The 13,925-nt window shown below is 36.5% G+C and overlaps 1 protein-coding gene across 2 annotated transcripts in view; it reads left to right on the plus strand.

The window, feature by feature from the left end:
* The window catches only part of LOC150076451 (uncharacterized), a 104,915-nt gene extending 96,954 nt beyond the window's left edge, over positions 1-7,961 (plus strand). Inside the window, exons 4-5 of one of the 2 annotated variants that reach the window (XM_090387451.1) lie at positions 6,008-6,145; positions 7,642-7,961. In XM_090387451.1, the coding sequence (XP_090243577.1) occupies positions 6,008-6,145; positions 7,642-7,880 (377 nt within the window). In that variant the 3' untranslated portion in view covers positions 7,881-7,961. The remainder of the gene's footprint in view (positions 1-6,007; positions 6,146-7,641) is intronic. The other variant, XM_090387452.1, reaches the window with a different exon arrangement.
* Positions 7,962-13,925: the final 5,964 nt, after the last annotated feature.

Below are 13,925 nucleotides of genomic sequence, written 5' to 3' on the forward strand. Positions count from 1 at the left end.
TAGATAACACTACAGATTATTTTTGTAAGAAATAATTACTTAAAATATGAAAAATATGACTAATATATTAATCTGTTTAATTTGGTTTTTATACTATTTTAAGATATCTTAAAATAATACAAAACACAAAATGGGTAGATAACATATCTCATTCTTGTTGAGATATCTTAACTACCCATTCTTTCAGTAAGAGTCTCTCTCTCTCTCTCAAACCTGTTTTATAAGGCATTGACCAGCACCCATACCTTTATACAAAAATGAAGATCACGCTTATTGAAATTTTAATGAAATTTCAACACATTATTATAATAAAATGGCTTAAAAATATGGCTAATTTTTTTTTTTTGAATTTTTTTATTTTTCCGTGATCAGGAACCTCTCTGATCAATATTCAGCAACAGACTTCCAGCGTCCTTAGTAGCTTTTCCATATGTTAGCAATATCTTCATGAAAACTTCATCATGATCACCACTAACGTGTCCAAGTTATTAAATTAAATTAATCTGTATTGTATAAAAGGATAACTGTAGCAACTCATCACAGCGAGACTCTAAAGTTTAAATAGGAATGGAGGAAACGTATATTTAGAGATATATTTCAACCGTGGTTTTGGGGATTGTAATAAATTCTCAATAAAAATTTTATGGTTATCAGCTCTGTTGTTGATCAAAAAATGTTCACAACCTTGAAGGATTTGCAAGCTTCCAGTTCCAAAAGATGTAACATTCTTTCAAAATGTTCATTTGAGGATTTCATTTTTTTTTTTATTCTGATCACTCAATTTGCACCCAAAGTGAAGTTCATATTCTTTCTCTAATAGGAGCGTTATAGAGTGACTATGAAAACTGCTTAATCGCTACACACATAACAAAAGCTTGGTGGTACTGACGTGACATTTTAAGAGCATGGTATAATTGACCCAAAAATTTATAAAGAGAGCACGAGTTTACTGATATGCAACGGATAACTCACCCACTCATAACTCTGACTCATTGAACTGTGTGGGAAGTTAGTTTTATACATCCGTCTAACATTCAGGGAAATTAGAATAATCTAGAAACTGTCGGAAACTGACCATTACAGCTAAATCTACAAAACTCCTGACTCCAGAACTTCTCAATCAGCAGTCGAACTAATATGAACTTACAGACCAAAATCTGAGTATGTGAAAATAAATAAAATACCTTGAGAATTGATTATATTATGAAAAAACTGGCTATAATCACATTACTAATTTCTCAAAACTTAAATGGTTTCTACAAAAAATTCGCTCGCGTTAGTAACATTTCTCCAATTTCCAGAAATAACTCAAGCTCATCACAGTGCAGCCAATGCTATAATACTGCATAAACTAAGCACAACCCAACGTAACGATACGTGATTTGTATGAGCAGCCATACAATCGTGAAATGCAGTGTGCTCTAGTGATTATTCTATATATTTTTGTTATTAGTAAATTGATAAGAGGAGTTTACCTCAATATAGTACGTGGACCACTTCCGTATGATACCCTCCAGAAATTAAAACGGAAAAATCGACAACTTACCGGTACATTAAAGTAAAATATAAATAATTAAAGTGAAATATAAATAATTAAATAATCAATTTAACACAATTCAAAATCAATTCAAAACAATTAAAAATTCAAATTAACGCAATTAAAAGAATCTAACGAAAATATTCAAAACGATTTTCCTTCCTGAAGCTGACAATGCTTCGTGATCACAGGAATTTTCATTCCTGTGATCACGACAGTCGGTCGAAAAGCATTGTCAGCTTCAGGAAGGAAAATCGTTTTGAATATTTTCGTTAGATTCTTTTAATTGCGTTAATTTGAATTTTTAATTGTTTTGAATTGATTTTGAATTGTGTTAAATTGATTATTTAATTATTTATATTTCACTTTAATTATTTATATTTTACTTTAATGTACCGGTAAGTTGTCGATTTTTCCGTTTTAATTTCTGGAGGGTATCATACGGAAGTGTTCCACGTACTATATTGAGGTAAACTCCTCTTATCAATTTACTAATATTATTACCAACGTAGAACATATTGAGTAATACAGCTCTGATTCATACTATCTAATATTTTTGTTATATACTAAAGATACTTTTACTTTTTTTTAATTACTAATAAAACTCCTATCATAGGTTATCAATGAAATATAACCCTTAGTTTTAATATTTTATTAATATTAACACTGTCTATAATAAATATACGCGTATGTATATTTAAAGTCCATTAAAAGAATGTGGGCATCTCAAGAGTTTCCTACCAATAGTTTTTAGTCGTCTTAGTTTTTCACTTCAGTAAGACAAATTTGTAATTTGTTATTTGGCACCTGTATTGACCAACTTTTAGTCCTCCATTTTTAGCTGACCATACGAGATACTCCTTCATTTTTTTGTTAAGATTCGACTGAAAGTATTCGAAATCGGATATGGGAAAAGTTCCCATAACTCCCCTCTTATTAGTGGATTGCTTTCCAGTCGCACTGCATGCAATTTTCTACGCTCATTAGTTTATACTATAATTGATAGTAGTGATCAATCATTATATACATTACAATTAGAAGATAGTTACTTCTGCAACTTTGTTCTGCATTTTCTCTATTGCTGGCTTCCACATGGCAATAGCATTAATTAACACAAATTAGTCTTTTAAATTTGTTTCGAGAAAATTTACATATAGCAAATGTTTTTTTAGGAAAATTGACCGTTTTAAGTAAGGTTAGGTAGACTAAAATATGATAATAAGTTATTACGCGTTAATTAATCATTTACGACCCTGACGTTTTTAAATATGGCTATATTATCTAAAACAAGTTAAATCAAAAACTTGCAAAAGACGGTTGTATAAAGTTTCATTGGCAGTAGTTCTCAATAATAATTTGAATGGCCGCAGCTGTCAGTCATGATTAATTAAGAACCGCTGTGAGACGAACACCACATCGTGTGATTCCTATGAAATCGATTAACTAGCAAGTAGTTATGGGAATGTTTGAGTAGCTGTATTCGGACGCCCTTAGGGGAACCAGCCGACTTCTCAGTTGCTACTACTTCAGCAAGTAACAACGGTTGATGTTAGCTAGGTTTTTCTGATGACTTTTGTGAAGAATAATTAATGTTGCATTGGTCCTTATTATGAGGGTCCTTCTAAATGCTAAAAAGTATCTTTTTCGTCACAAATCTTGCAGATATTGTCAACTACAGATATCATCATTTAGCATCACACTGCAAGTTTTCAGTTCTTTTCTTGGAAAGACTCCAACTGAGTGTCGAAACAAGCCACAGTTGTGGTGTTTCCCAGGTACAATTAAAGATTCTTTTTCTTGGATGGTTATAGGGGAAAGAAAATAGTGTAGCCATGCATTTCTTGAGCTTGGGGCATTCTCCATCATAGGGATCAGCAACCTACGTCCAGAGCAGACACTCAAAATTGTTCCGAGTGGTCCCACAATATAGTTTAATTTAATAATCACAAAGCATATTCACGAACATAGACAGGCGTACCCGTGTTGCGTTCATTACAAGACATAAGGAAATACGAAAAGCACAAGGTCGAAATTAATAACATACCCACACAGCATATAGCAGACCACACCTTTGAAGGAAGTTCAATTCTTTTCGCTTCGCTGCGATTATGACATGGCCTGCTTATTAACAGCCAAAGAATTATTTTCGAGGTAGTGGGCGAAAATCTGAATACTCAGTATTCTTTCTCTAGATTTTCTTTGGCAGCGTGAGATGGGGTGGGAGAGCAAGATTAGACCGAGGTTCGAGCCGGTGACCACCAAATACGGAAGATGCGGAAAGGTCAGGGAAAGACCACCGCGTATCCTCGGAGCAATATGGCCTTAGTTGCTAATGCTCCTAAAAACCAAACAACAACGAGAGCAAGATTTCAAGGTTGATATTTTTTCATCGACTCACAGATTACATATCACGTAAGTTTATATTGACCCTCTATCCGCACTCAACATTACATCTACAAAATTTCTGACTACAAAAGTAAGAGTGTTTCATATGTGAAGTTTTAGCTCGGATTATATAGACTTTTTGTCCATGGTGATGTTTTTGCTAGTCAGAACAATTCTTAGGGAACACGCATCAGACAAAAAAGGGATCTCTTTCATAGTGATGATAGATGAGGAAGGTTATAATTGGCGAGCACTATCATCCATTATAGAGAGTACTTTTTCGGTTATTCTACGTCTGTACCTAATATCCGTTGCATATCCATCCATGTCCACCCCGTTAACTTCCATCATTTGGAGTATTGGGAGAACTTGTGCTGGTATGAATTGGTCGCAGAGTTTTAATCTGTGTACCTTCCGGAGCAGTGTAGGATTACTCTTAGTTTATGATGGGATCTGTGACGTGTACAGATATTTCAGAAGTCAGGGGAAGAGATACGCCTGTTAACAGTTTTATTGCAATCATGGTCATCGTATTATTAATGACTGTTGGCAACCTTAGTATACTGTATTTACTTGCGTGGCCATTTGAATAGTCCGCATTTGGTAGAAGATGGTACTTGTATGTTACCCATTTCAGGAGCCAGTACTCTTCCGCATAAACTTTTTTAATTTAGTGTCAGGACAAGCAAATTTCAGCTGCATACAGCACAGATGGGTAGATTAAAGTCTGGATGCATTTCTTTGTACTTTGAAAGTCATTAAAATAAAAAAGATGCTGTTTCCCATGTCATCTGGGGCTTCTCATTTTATTACCAAGGCTTCAATGCGGTTGTGGAACCCAAGCTTGGGGTGGAAAGTGACTCCCAAGTCTCTGTGATTGCTTGCGATTGAGAAAGCATCAACTCACGGATTCGATGGGATCTTAGTTAGTTCGGCTGGCATTTGTTTTAGAGAGATCATTGCTGATTTATTTGGATTTAGCCTCAGCCTAGAGTTGTTCAGGTAATCTGCGAGTTGCTCGATTTTATTATTAGTGATAAATGTTATCTCCTCAGGGTCTGCTCCGGTGTAACAGGGATAAATAGCGTGATGTCACCTGCATGCATGTAATGTATATCTTGTCTGCCCATTTTTACAGCAGCACTAAATCCATTTATGGATTTAGTGCTGCTGTATGTAAAAATAACCCTGACAGCACACCTCCTTGTGGTAAACCTGCATTTACTCTCCTGGTGTAGATTATGCTGTTTGTTGTTCTATTGTAGGAATACAATGCTGTCAGTTAGTGGTTAAAAGGACCGGCATATTACCCTTGATATGAAAACAGCCCTGCAGAAGGACTAGATTATATTCATGCTGTCAAATGCTGCGTGGAGATCTACTTACCCTACCGTTAGTTCTTGGTCGTTGTTTAGTGCTTTGAGGTTGCTATTGGTCATGGCTACTAGGTTTTTCAGAGTATAATGTACTATTTGTAATAATACAGTATATTATTTTTTTTCAATAAAAGTAAATAAGTAAACAGAACAGGAAAATAGTGGAATCTAACCCAGTTCGCAAAATAAATTTGAACACGTAATCTCCTCTTCGACTTCAACTCAAGTGAAATAAATGTCAAAATCCTTTTTTGATATTTGCATTATTTTGAAAATATCTAAAAAAAAATTACTCTTAATTTGTGGGTAAATAATTTGAATAATTTAGTATAAACTATTTTTTTCTGAACGATTCCGGCTGCTTAGTCATACCAATTATATAAATTCTAACATTTGTCTTCGCTGTAGAGTGAGAAAATGAATCTTGCAGCTTTTAACATCTTTATCTTTAATGCACGTCTCTCTCTCTCTCTCTCAACTTTTCATGCAGTCTCTGTGAATAAATGAAATATAATCTCATCATCCAATATACAGATGTCTCTGATTGATCATTGATTTCTTGTGATACTTCTTATATTTAGTAGACCTTGATATACCTTACATAAGTTGCGGTAACTGATAATTCGCGCGAAAGTATGTTTGTACTAGCCGAGAATAAAATAGAACACTTTGATTAAATTGGCGATAAATTGTATTATCTTTTATATAGGAATGAGAAATTTGGCCATGTCCTGTTCCATGGTTAGTTTAATTCTTTTGTCTGCTTCTGCTGCTCTTGGAGTGCTTGGCTTACTGAAGAAGCAGGTTAGCAGCATCATGGTCACCGGAGTCATGTACATGTTAGCCGGTAAGTGTAAATCATAATCTCTAAATTATTTGTAATATTTTAACATAATTTTAATTAAATAATCATCCTAAATAGAGAGTAAAACACTGCTCTACCAAAACATTACAGAACGTACCCAACAGCACGTAAGTCCACCTTTAGTGACATGACAGCAGCAACTGTGTGGTACAGATTCGACCAGGTTGGTTGCTTTTTTTTATGAAAACCCCAAACACGAGAGGTATTAGAACCTATAGTACTTAGTACCGTGCTTGGGTTGGAGGTTGGCATTAGACTTGAACATCTGTAGACTGTAATTTTCAGGAAATACGTGTGAAGGAAGTTGTTCCAGAAAACGGCTCTATGTAGAGTTGCTATAACGAGTACAGAGAAGGGCAACAAGATAGGCTTAAGTTCTGCAATATAAAAGGAATCTTCAGCATCTGGAGACTAGGCACCCGCCATCTGATCGAGGTGTATAAGGCCTTGAATGGTTTGAACAGGCTCAATACTGACGGGATACTTTCGCTTACTCAGATTAAGAACCTGAGGGGGCATAGATTCAAATTGATGAAAGACAGTTGTAGAATAGATGTGTGGAAGTTTGCCTTTAGCCAGCGGGTAGTTGATTGCTGGAAGAGACTTCCATCTGTTGTTGTGGAAGTTAATAGCTTAAATAAATTTAAGGCTGAACTAGACAAATATTTGGAGTGACCGGATGGGTGAAATGGGACGGGATTTTTTTGGCTGATGCTGTTATAAGCTTACTTCCTTGCATCATATGCCTCAACTAATACTAATGTTAATTTCATCTGCCTATGAGGGCAGGCGTGCACACACTGAAACATAGGATTTCCTAATAGACTGGTAAGACACTGTACAAATTTGTATATTACGTTAAAAATGAGTAACTGAAGAGAGGAAAAAGTTTGCATCAAATTTTGTTTTGAGCCTGCTTGAAACAGTTTGAAACTTCTATAAATCGTGAAAAAACGATTTATCCATGATAAATTCTTCTAAATTATTGTCCAGAAACATAACTTCATACAAATATTTTAACAAAAGTAATTGGTTCTGTAATAGGCTTTTATATATATAAAAATGAAGTTTCCGTCCAATTTTCGATTCACACCTCTTTACGTCCCCAAGGGATCAGGCCACCTTCGTCATAATTGCTCACCTGTACGTTTGGAACAATTTCAGACATTCTTCCAAAGGTGGCAGAATCGGTGGGCTCAGTATATTAAGCCTCCTTGAAACTTGATGAAGAAGCGCTATACAAAAAATTAGGAAAAGTTAAAAATAAACTCTTAAAAATAAATGAATTTACAGATATTTAACATTTTAAACATCTTCTGAAACTTAGAAGCAAGTTGACTTAAACGATAAGGTTTAAAGTCTTCAATTTTTGGAAATTTATTCAAAAGTTTTTATGGTCAGAGAAATGATACAGGTAGTCTTACTGTTTGTTATTTTATCATACTTAATCGGCTTCTCATTTTTTCTTTCTTTTGTAGCTGTATTCGGTACCTTTGCCCATGCATTCATGTATTTCAAGCGTATTAAACCAGAAGGATACTACACAGGCACCCTGTTAGATCGTGGGATACCTCTGGATTACCTTAAAACAAGACGTTTTGCTACAGGCTGGTCATCTTCCCTGGGATGGACAGGACTGTCATTCTGCATTATTTCAAGCATGTTATGGCTGCTATTGGCAAGACTTATGAGGTTCCATGTGCTCAGCCCAACGTAACAGTGACATGTATAGCTATCCTATAATCTTGTGCCGAAAAAACTCTTAAAAATAAATGAATTTACAGATATTTAACATTTTAAACATCTTCTGAAACTTAGAAGCAAGTTGACTTAAACGATAAGGTTATGGTTTTTCTGAACTCAAAGCTGAAATACTGAAAAGAATCAGTATATAGGTTTAAGGTCTTCAATTATGTGAAGCAGATCGTAGAATGTTTTAGAAATGAAATCTAACTGATTCCATTTTATATAAGTACAATACAAGACAAATAGTGACAGCATAGTTTAATTAGAACTTAAATTATTACATTTTTCAATAATCAACTTCTTCACTAGAAATATGTAATACCTATCATAATTCTATGATAAAACTTTATTCTAACTGTCCCATTACTGAGGACTGAAAGGTGATTTTAAAGCTATGCTAATCAGTGTAGACAGAAATGGATTTTTCAGGCAATGTATGAAGACGCGATAAAGCCGTTTAAGTCAGTACAGACTTTGAAGTTTTGCTTAATTAATAACTTTTCTCAGTATCTCAATGTTATAACTACAATTGTTATGACTACCAGAGGGCAGATAGCCTCGAACAGCTTTGTAAGATCACTACACGTAATATAGCAAAAAGAACAGTATTAAAACAGCTGTAGAATGTCTGTCAACAGCTGAAACGTATTTCTTAATGATCTCGAAAGTGATAATTCATATGATAATGACTAAAAGTACTGATTAAATACTGAATATGAGAAGACTTCATGTTAATAGATGCGATAAAACATGTTTCAGGCTTGTATATATTAAGCATTTCCAAAAGGAAGTATCACTTTGATATATGGATTGCTGCTTTACGGGATGAAATCATTAGTTAATATTATGTTCCACCTCTTTCTTTATTTTTTATTAGAAAATGTTATCATTGAAAATCTCTGGTAAATGATTGAGTATGAGCAACTGTTTGATATGATGATCTAATATCTTTGCATTCATAGAAGTAAGGTGAATTATTGGAAGTTTGTGAAATAAAATATTTCATCCAAGAATCTGCGATATAAAAATGAAAATAAAAAAAAAAATTATGAAAATGGTATGCAAGAGCAACCGTTTATTCTGGGTTCGTGCACATTATAAAAATAGAGGAAATTAGTTTTTAGAAATAGAGAAAAATTGTAAAACTAAATAATGTAATTAATTTTAACGACTATCATTAAAGAGCTTATGTAAGCCAATATGAAAAAAAAAAATGGCCAATTTTTCTCGACTACTTCTACACAGCAGATCATTTTGAATATTGCATATCATCTCTCTTCCAATGTCTTCAGCCAAATGAATACGTAACTGATAGTGATGCTAGATACATTGGGATAATGTGTTTTTATCCAAAAAAAAATTAATCATAATAATGAAAATTCACTCTTGGTCAGTGTTTTAGACATATCATTATTTCATCTCTATAGAAACAAATTTGCAAATTATTCAAGCAAAATTTAGAATTTCAGTGTTCTAAAAGAATGTAATTAATTCAGAGAGAATTTTTCTTTTAAGTATAGCTGTATATCCGATATTCTGCTATTGTTTTGAACCGTATGATATTCTACGGTTGATTGTAATAAAACATATAGTTGATGTGCATTCTATTGTGCTTATTCCTTAATTACTACAAGCACAGATTTCCACTTCCACAGGATTAAGTGGAGTTACTCTTTTCAAAAAAGTAAGTAACTCTGAAAGCTTAATCTCTCAATTTAAGATATTCATATCAGATTCATATTCTGGGGTAATAGAACTGGGCCTCTCCCTGAGACCCAGATAGCAGAGAGCGACCTGAAAATATAAATAAAAATAATAAATTTTTATCGTATCAACTTTTAGACAAGATCACATCTTATATTAAAATTATGGATTTTTTTATAAGTTAAAATTTTTAAAAAATGATAATTGTCAAAATTTCAAATTGAACAGCGGGGCTTTTTTCTGCTCCTCAGAAAATGACAACCCATTTCCCGCATTATTAATCTTGGTGTTACTCTCTGTACCCTTTCCTACGGGTCTACATCATTTCTAAAATGCAGTTTCCAAATCTCTAATACTCAAGGTATGGCCCACCCCTTTTTTCATAAATTTATAACAATCAACTCCTTTAAAATGCATAAAATTGCAAAAGCCCGTTTGTCCCCGTAAAGAATCCGGCCATCTCTGTTTTCACAGCCACTGGACTTGCCAGAGTAATAATAATTCAGACCGGGGTACAAGGAAGGCGTATGAGCAATGCAAGTTATTCTCGTCAAGACATGTAAAACCGAACTGACTGATATCGAGATGTGTATTATTATTAGATGTCACACTGCTATCTTGTCGATTCGTGCAACTGCTCATAGCCTACATCATCCAAAGTCAACCATCAGTGGTCATGTAATGCAAGCTTTTCGGTACCACCACCGTCTACTAACGCACAGAAAGGCCATGGAAGCTTACGCCACATGACTAGAGGATTACTCGTAAGGATAGTGCGAAAATCTTGTCGGACATTGTTGTTGTTATTTGGTTTTTAGGAACATTAGCAACTAAGGCCATATTGCTCCGGGATATGCGGTGGTCATTTCCTGACCTTTCCGCGTCCTCCGTATTTGGTGATGACAGGCTCGAACCCCGGTCTAATCAAAAAGCGTGTGCTACGCACTGCTGCTCCTTCCCACCTGGCTATGGAGGCGCCTTGTCGGACATCTCTACAAAACATCAACCATCAGTTTAAGCATTAACAGGTTTGTACAAACACACCACGTACGAAGCTTCGGCTTTAGATGGAAGAGCAGTGGCACATAAACCGAACATCCCTAACCGCAATTAACGGTCTCGCTTTGAAGCAACTAACGCAGTAACTTGTAGTGCACATTGGTTCTATGTTGTGTCGAATCTCGTCATATCCTATTCCGATCAGATGGGGGAATGTGGATGATGCCTGGAGAACATCTGCTGCAGGACTCCATTGTGACAACAGTGAAGTTCCAAGGGGGTGAGGTTATGGTGTGGATCTGTTTTTCATGGTATGGCCTAGGACCTTTGGTGGCTGTGCGAAAAACTATGGACGCTGACGCCTGTTTCACATTTTGAACACTTAGGTGTTCCCTAAAATGTGGCAGTTGTTTGACTCAGACCCATGTTTGTTTAAATGGCATAACCCGTCATGCCATACCGCTGGCGCTGTTGAAGAATGGTTCATACATATGAACGTACAGCAGTTGAAATGGCCACAGATTTTCGACTTGAATCCTATAGAACACTTGTGAGATGAAGTGGAACGTCGAGTGAGGGCCAGACCAACACGTTTCACATCCATAGTTAGATTGATCACTGTTCTGCAGCAAAAATGGAAGGCTATGCCCGCTGCGTACAATGATTAGTTGGTGGAACGCCAACCCAGGAGGGTAGAGTGTGACACAGCAGCCAAAGGAGGACTAACGCTCTATTGATGTTGTTGTAGAATTTTAAGAGCATCAGCGACTAAGGCCATATTGCTTGGTATATACTGTCTGTAAATTGCATGTGTTCCGTGGTCTATTTTCTGTTTTCTGACAAAAAACCGTTTCCGGGAGAAAAAATCATGCTACCCTCGCTTAAGACCGGATTAACTCAGTCACGTTGTGAAAAAGGGCGCATGAATTCCTTACGTCATAGGCGAGACTCAAACTGCCACTGGTATTTTTCACCAGTGTGGAAAGGACGGCGATTCTACCAACTGTACTACCAATGAGACTGGTACGCGTGCGCGGCTTGTTGGAAGTTCAGTGTTTCTTAGCTCCGTCCTCTAATGAAATTTTAGTGTTCATAATGAAAGAACAGTTGTTATTTTTTATATCATCAAGACGGTCAAGATCTTATCTCTGTGAGGGTTAAATCAGCTTGCTAAAAAGTAAAAGGTAATTTACTTTTTTTTTCAAATTTTGATTGATCATATGTTAACTCTCTGTGTTGTGTTTATTCTGCATTTGCCTGCAGAAGGTCAAAGATTATAGCTTGTCAGTTAAATCTCCCGCCAAGGTCAAAGCTACTACACGGTTTACCTTCTGTCTTCCCCTCGGTTTGTGGTCAGCCCTGAAGCAAAAGGTTAAATTTAGATTGTGCTCACGGGGTTGGGAAAATAATACACTGTTTATTGCTATACAGCTTAGATTATCAGAACAGTTTTCTTCAGTTACAAACACACTTGTGATTAAATTCTGATATTCGTAAAAAACCGACTGCTTCTCCCCAAAATTATCTGGGTAACTATCGAAATCAATATGAGTGAGAAAGAAGTTCAAAATCTTGAAAATGAACGTGTAAGCTACTCTACACGATCCAGGAGCGAAGCTCCCTCTGCTGCGGAAGAGATAAACAAGCCTTTCAAGGATAATTTCAAGAAAAAGGAGAGAAGTAGAATGATATCGGCTACAGATTCTCCAACACCTAAAGACACAACTGTAGAGGGCGGAAATGAGTCCTGCAGCGATTCAGAATGCGAAGAACCTAAACGTCAAGTGCCTAAGCGTCAAGATCCCCCACTAACAGGTTCTCCGATTGATCAGATCAGGACAATCAGAGTGTCCTTAGAGAAATATATGGCAAAGCAATCGAGCAGGATCACTGCTGCCATCAGGTCTGATTTAATTGGTATCTTCAGCAAAATGGAGACAGTGGTTTTAAACTTCCATGTAGAACATGAAAGATTAGAAGCCAAAATTGACGTCCTTACACAGGAGCGAGGAAATCAAATGCAACAACGCCCCCGCTCCTTCGCAGAAGCGTTGAGGAATGGTGCAACACAATCAAACACCAATTTACCTGAAAAAGTACAAGATAAAAGGATAGCCAAGAAGCCTGAGTCGCATGTAATCATAATTAAACCAGCTGAAGATGCACAACTGGAAACTAGCGATGCAGTTAAAGACGCCTTAACAAAAAATATGAAGAACCAAATGAAAACCATCAGAATTAAGAGAATCAGGAAAACCAGACACCCCGGAGTCATAATTGAAACTGGTACCAGGGAGGAGGCAATAAGCATCTTAAATAACACAGAAATGTCCAACTATGGATTAAGAGCTGAAACCCCCCCCCAAAAAAATGGGCCGTCGATTATACTTTTCGATATAGACCAGAATATGACCCCAGAGGAACTCAAAGAAGAGATCTACCATAAAAACTTGAGTATGTACAAACGAGACGGCGGTAGAAGACATCAAACCAAAATACAGAGCTAAAACAAAATCACCGACAAGGGTTAATTGGATAATTGAACTATCCCCAAGAGTGTGGCAACTTGTTGAAACCCAAAATAGAATTTATATTGGCTGGGGCAGCTATAAGTTTAAAGAGCACATATCGGTTCCTAAGTGCTATAGGTGTCTCCGCTTTGGGGATACGTCCCATACCTGCAACCAGCGTGAGACCACCTGCGGCCACTGTGCTCAAAAGGGCCATGTTTTCAAGAACTGTCCCAACAAAGAACAGTCTCCAACCTGCGCAAACTGTAAGGCAGCTAGGGCACCACACGAACATTCGATTCGTGACACAAACTGCCCAGTATACAAAAAAGTGAAGAGCCTTTACCAAATGAGAGTAAATTATGGATAGATGCCCCACAAGAAACAGACAACAAGAGATCAAGTTACTGCAACTAAATGCGCAGAGAGCGAGAGTAGTCGCAGACCAGCTAAAGATCAAAGCTGAGGAAAATCAAATTGACGCCATGATGTTGCAGGAACCCTACGTTCACTCTGGGAATGTCGTGGGATATCCCACTTCATATAAAATCATTCACTGCATGGAAGACCATCCATGGACTGCTGTCGTTGTGAGGAATCCAGAAATAACGGTGACTAAAATCGCGCCATTATGCACCTCCATCAGCGCCTGTGCGCAGATCATGACATCTCTCGGGTCCCTATATCTTCTCTCACTATATTCTCACCCTGGTGAGGATATTACTACTGCAATCTCCATCATCCAGGAAGCACTCCATCTCCTCCCAGGTGGGCGGTTGCTGATAGGCATGGATGCTAACTGT

Source organism: Mastigoproctus giganteus, chromosome 13 (assembly GCF_048544385.1).
Source record: "Mastigoproctus giganteus isolate SK-2022 chromosome 13, ASM4854438v1, whole genome shotgun sequence".
Classification (NCBI taxonomy): Eukaryota; Metazoa; Arthropoda; class Arachnida; order Uropygi; family Thelyphonidae; genus Mastigoproctus; species Mastigoproctus giganteus.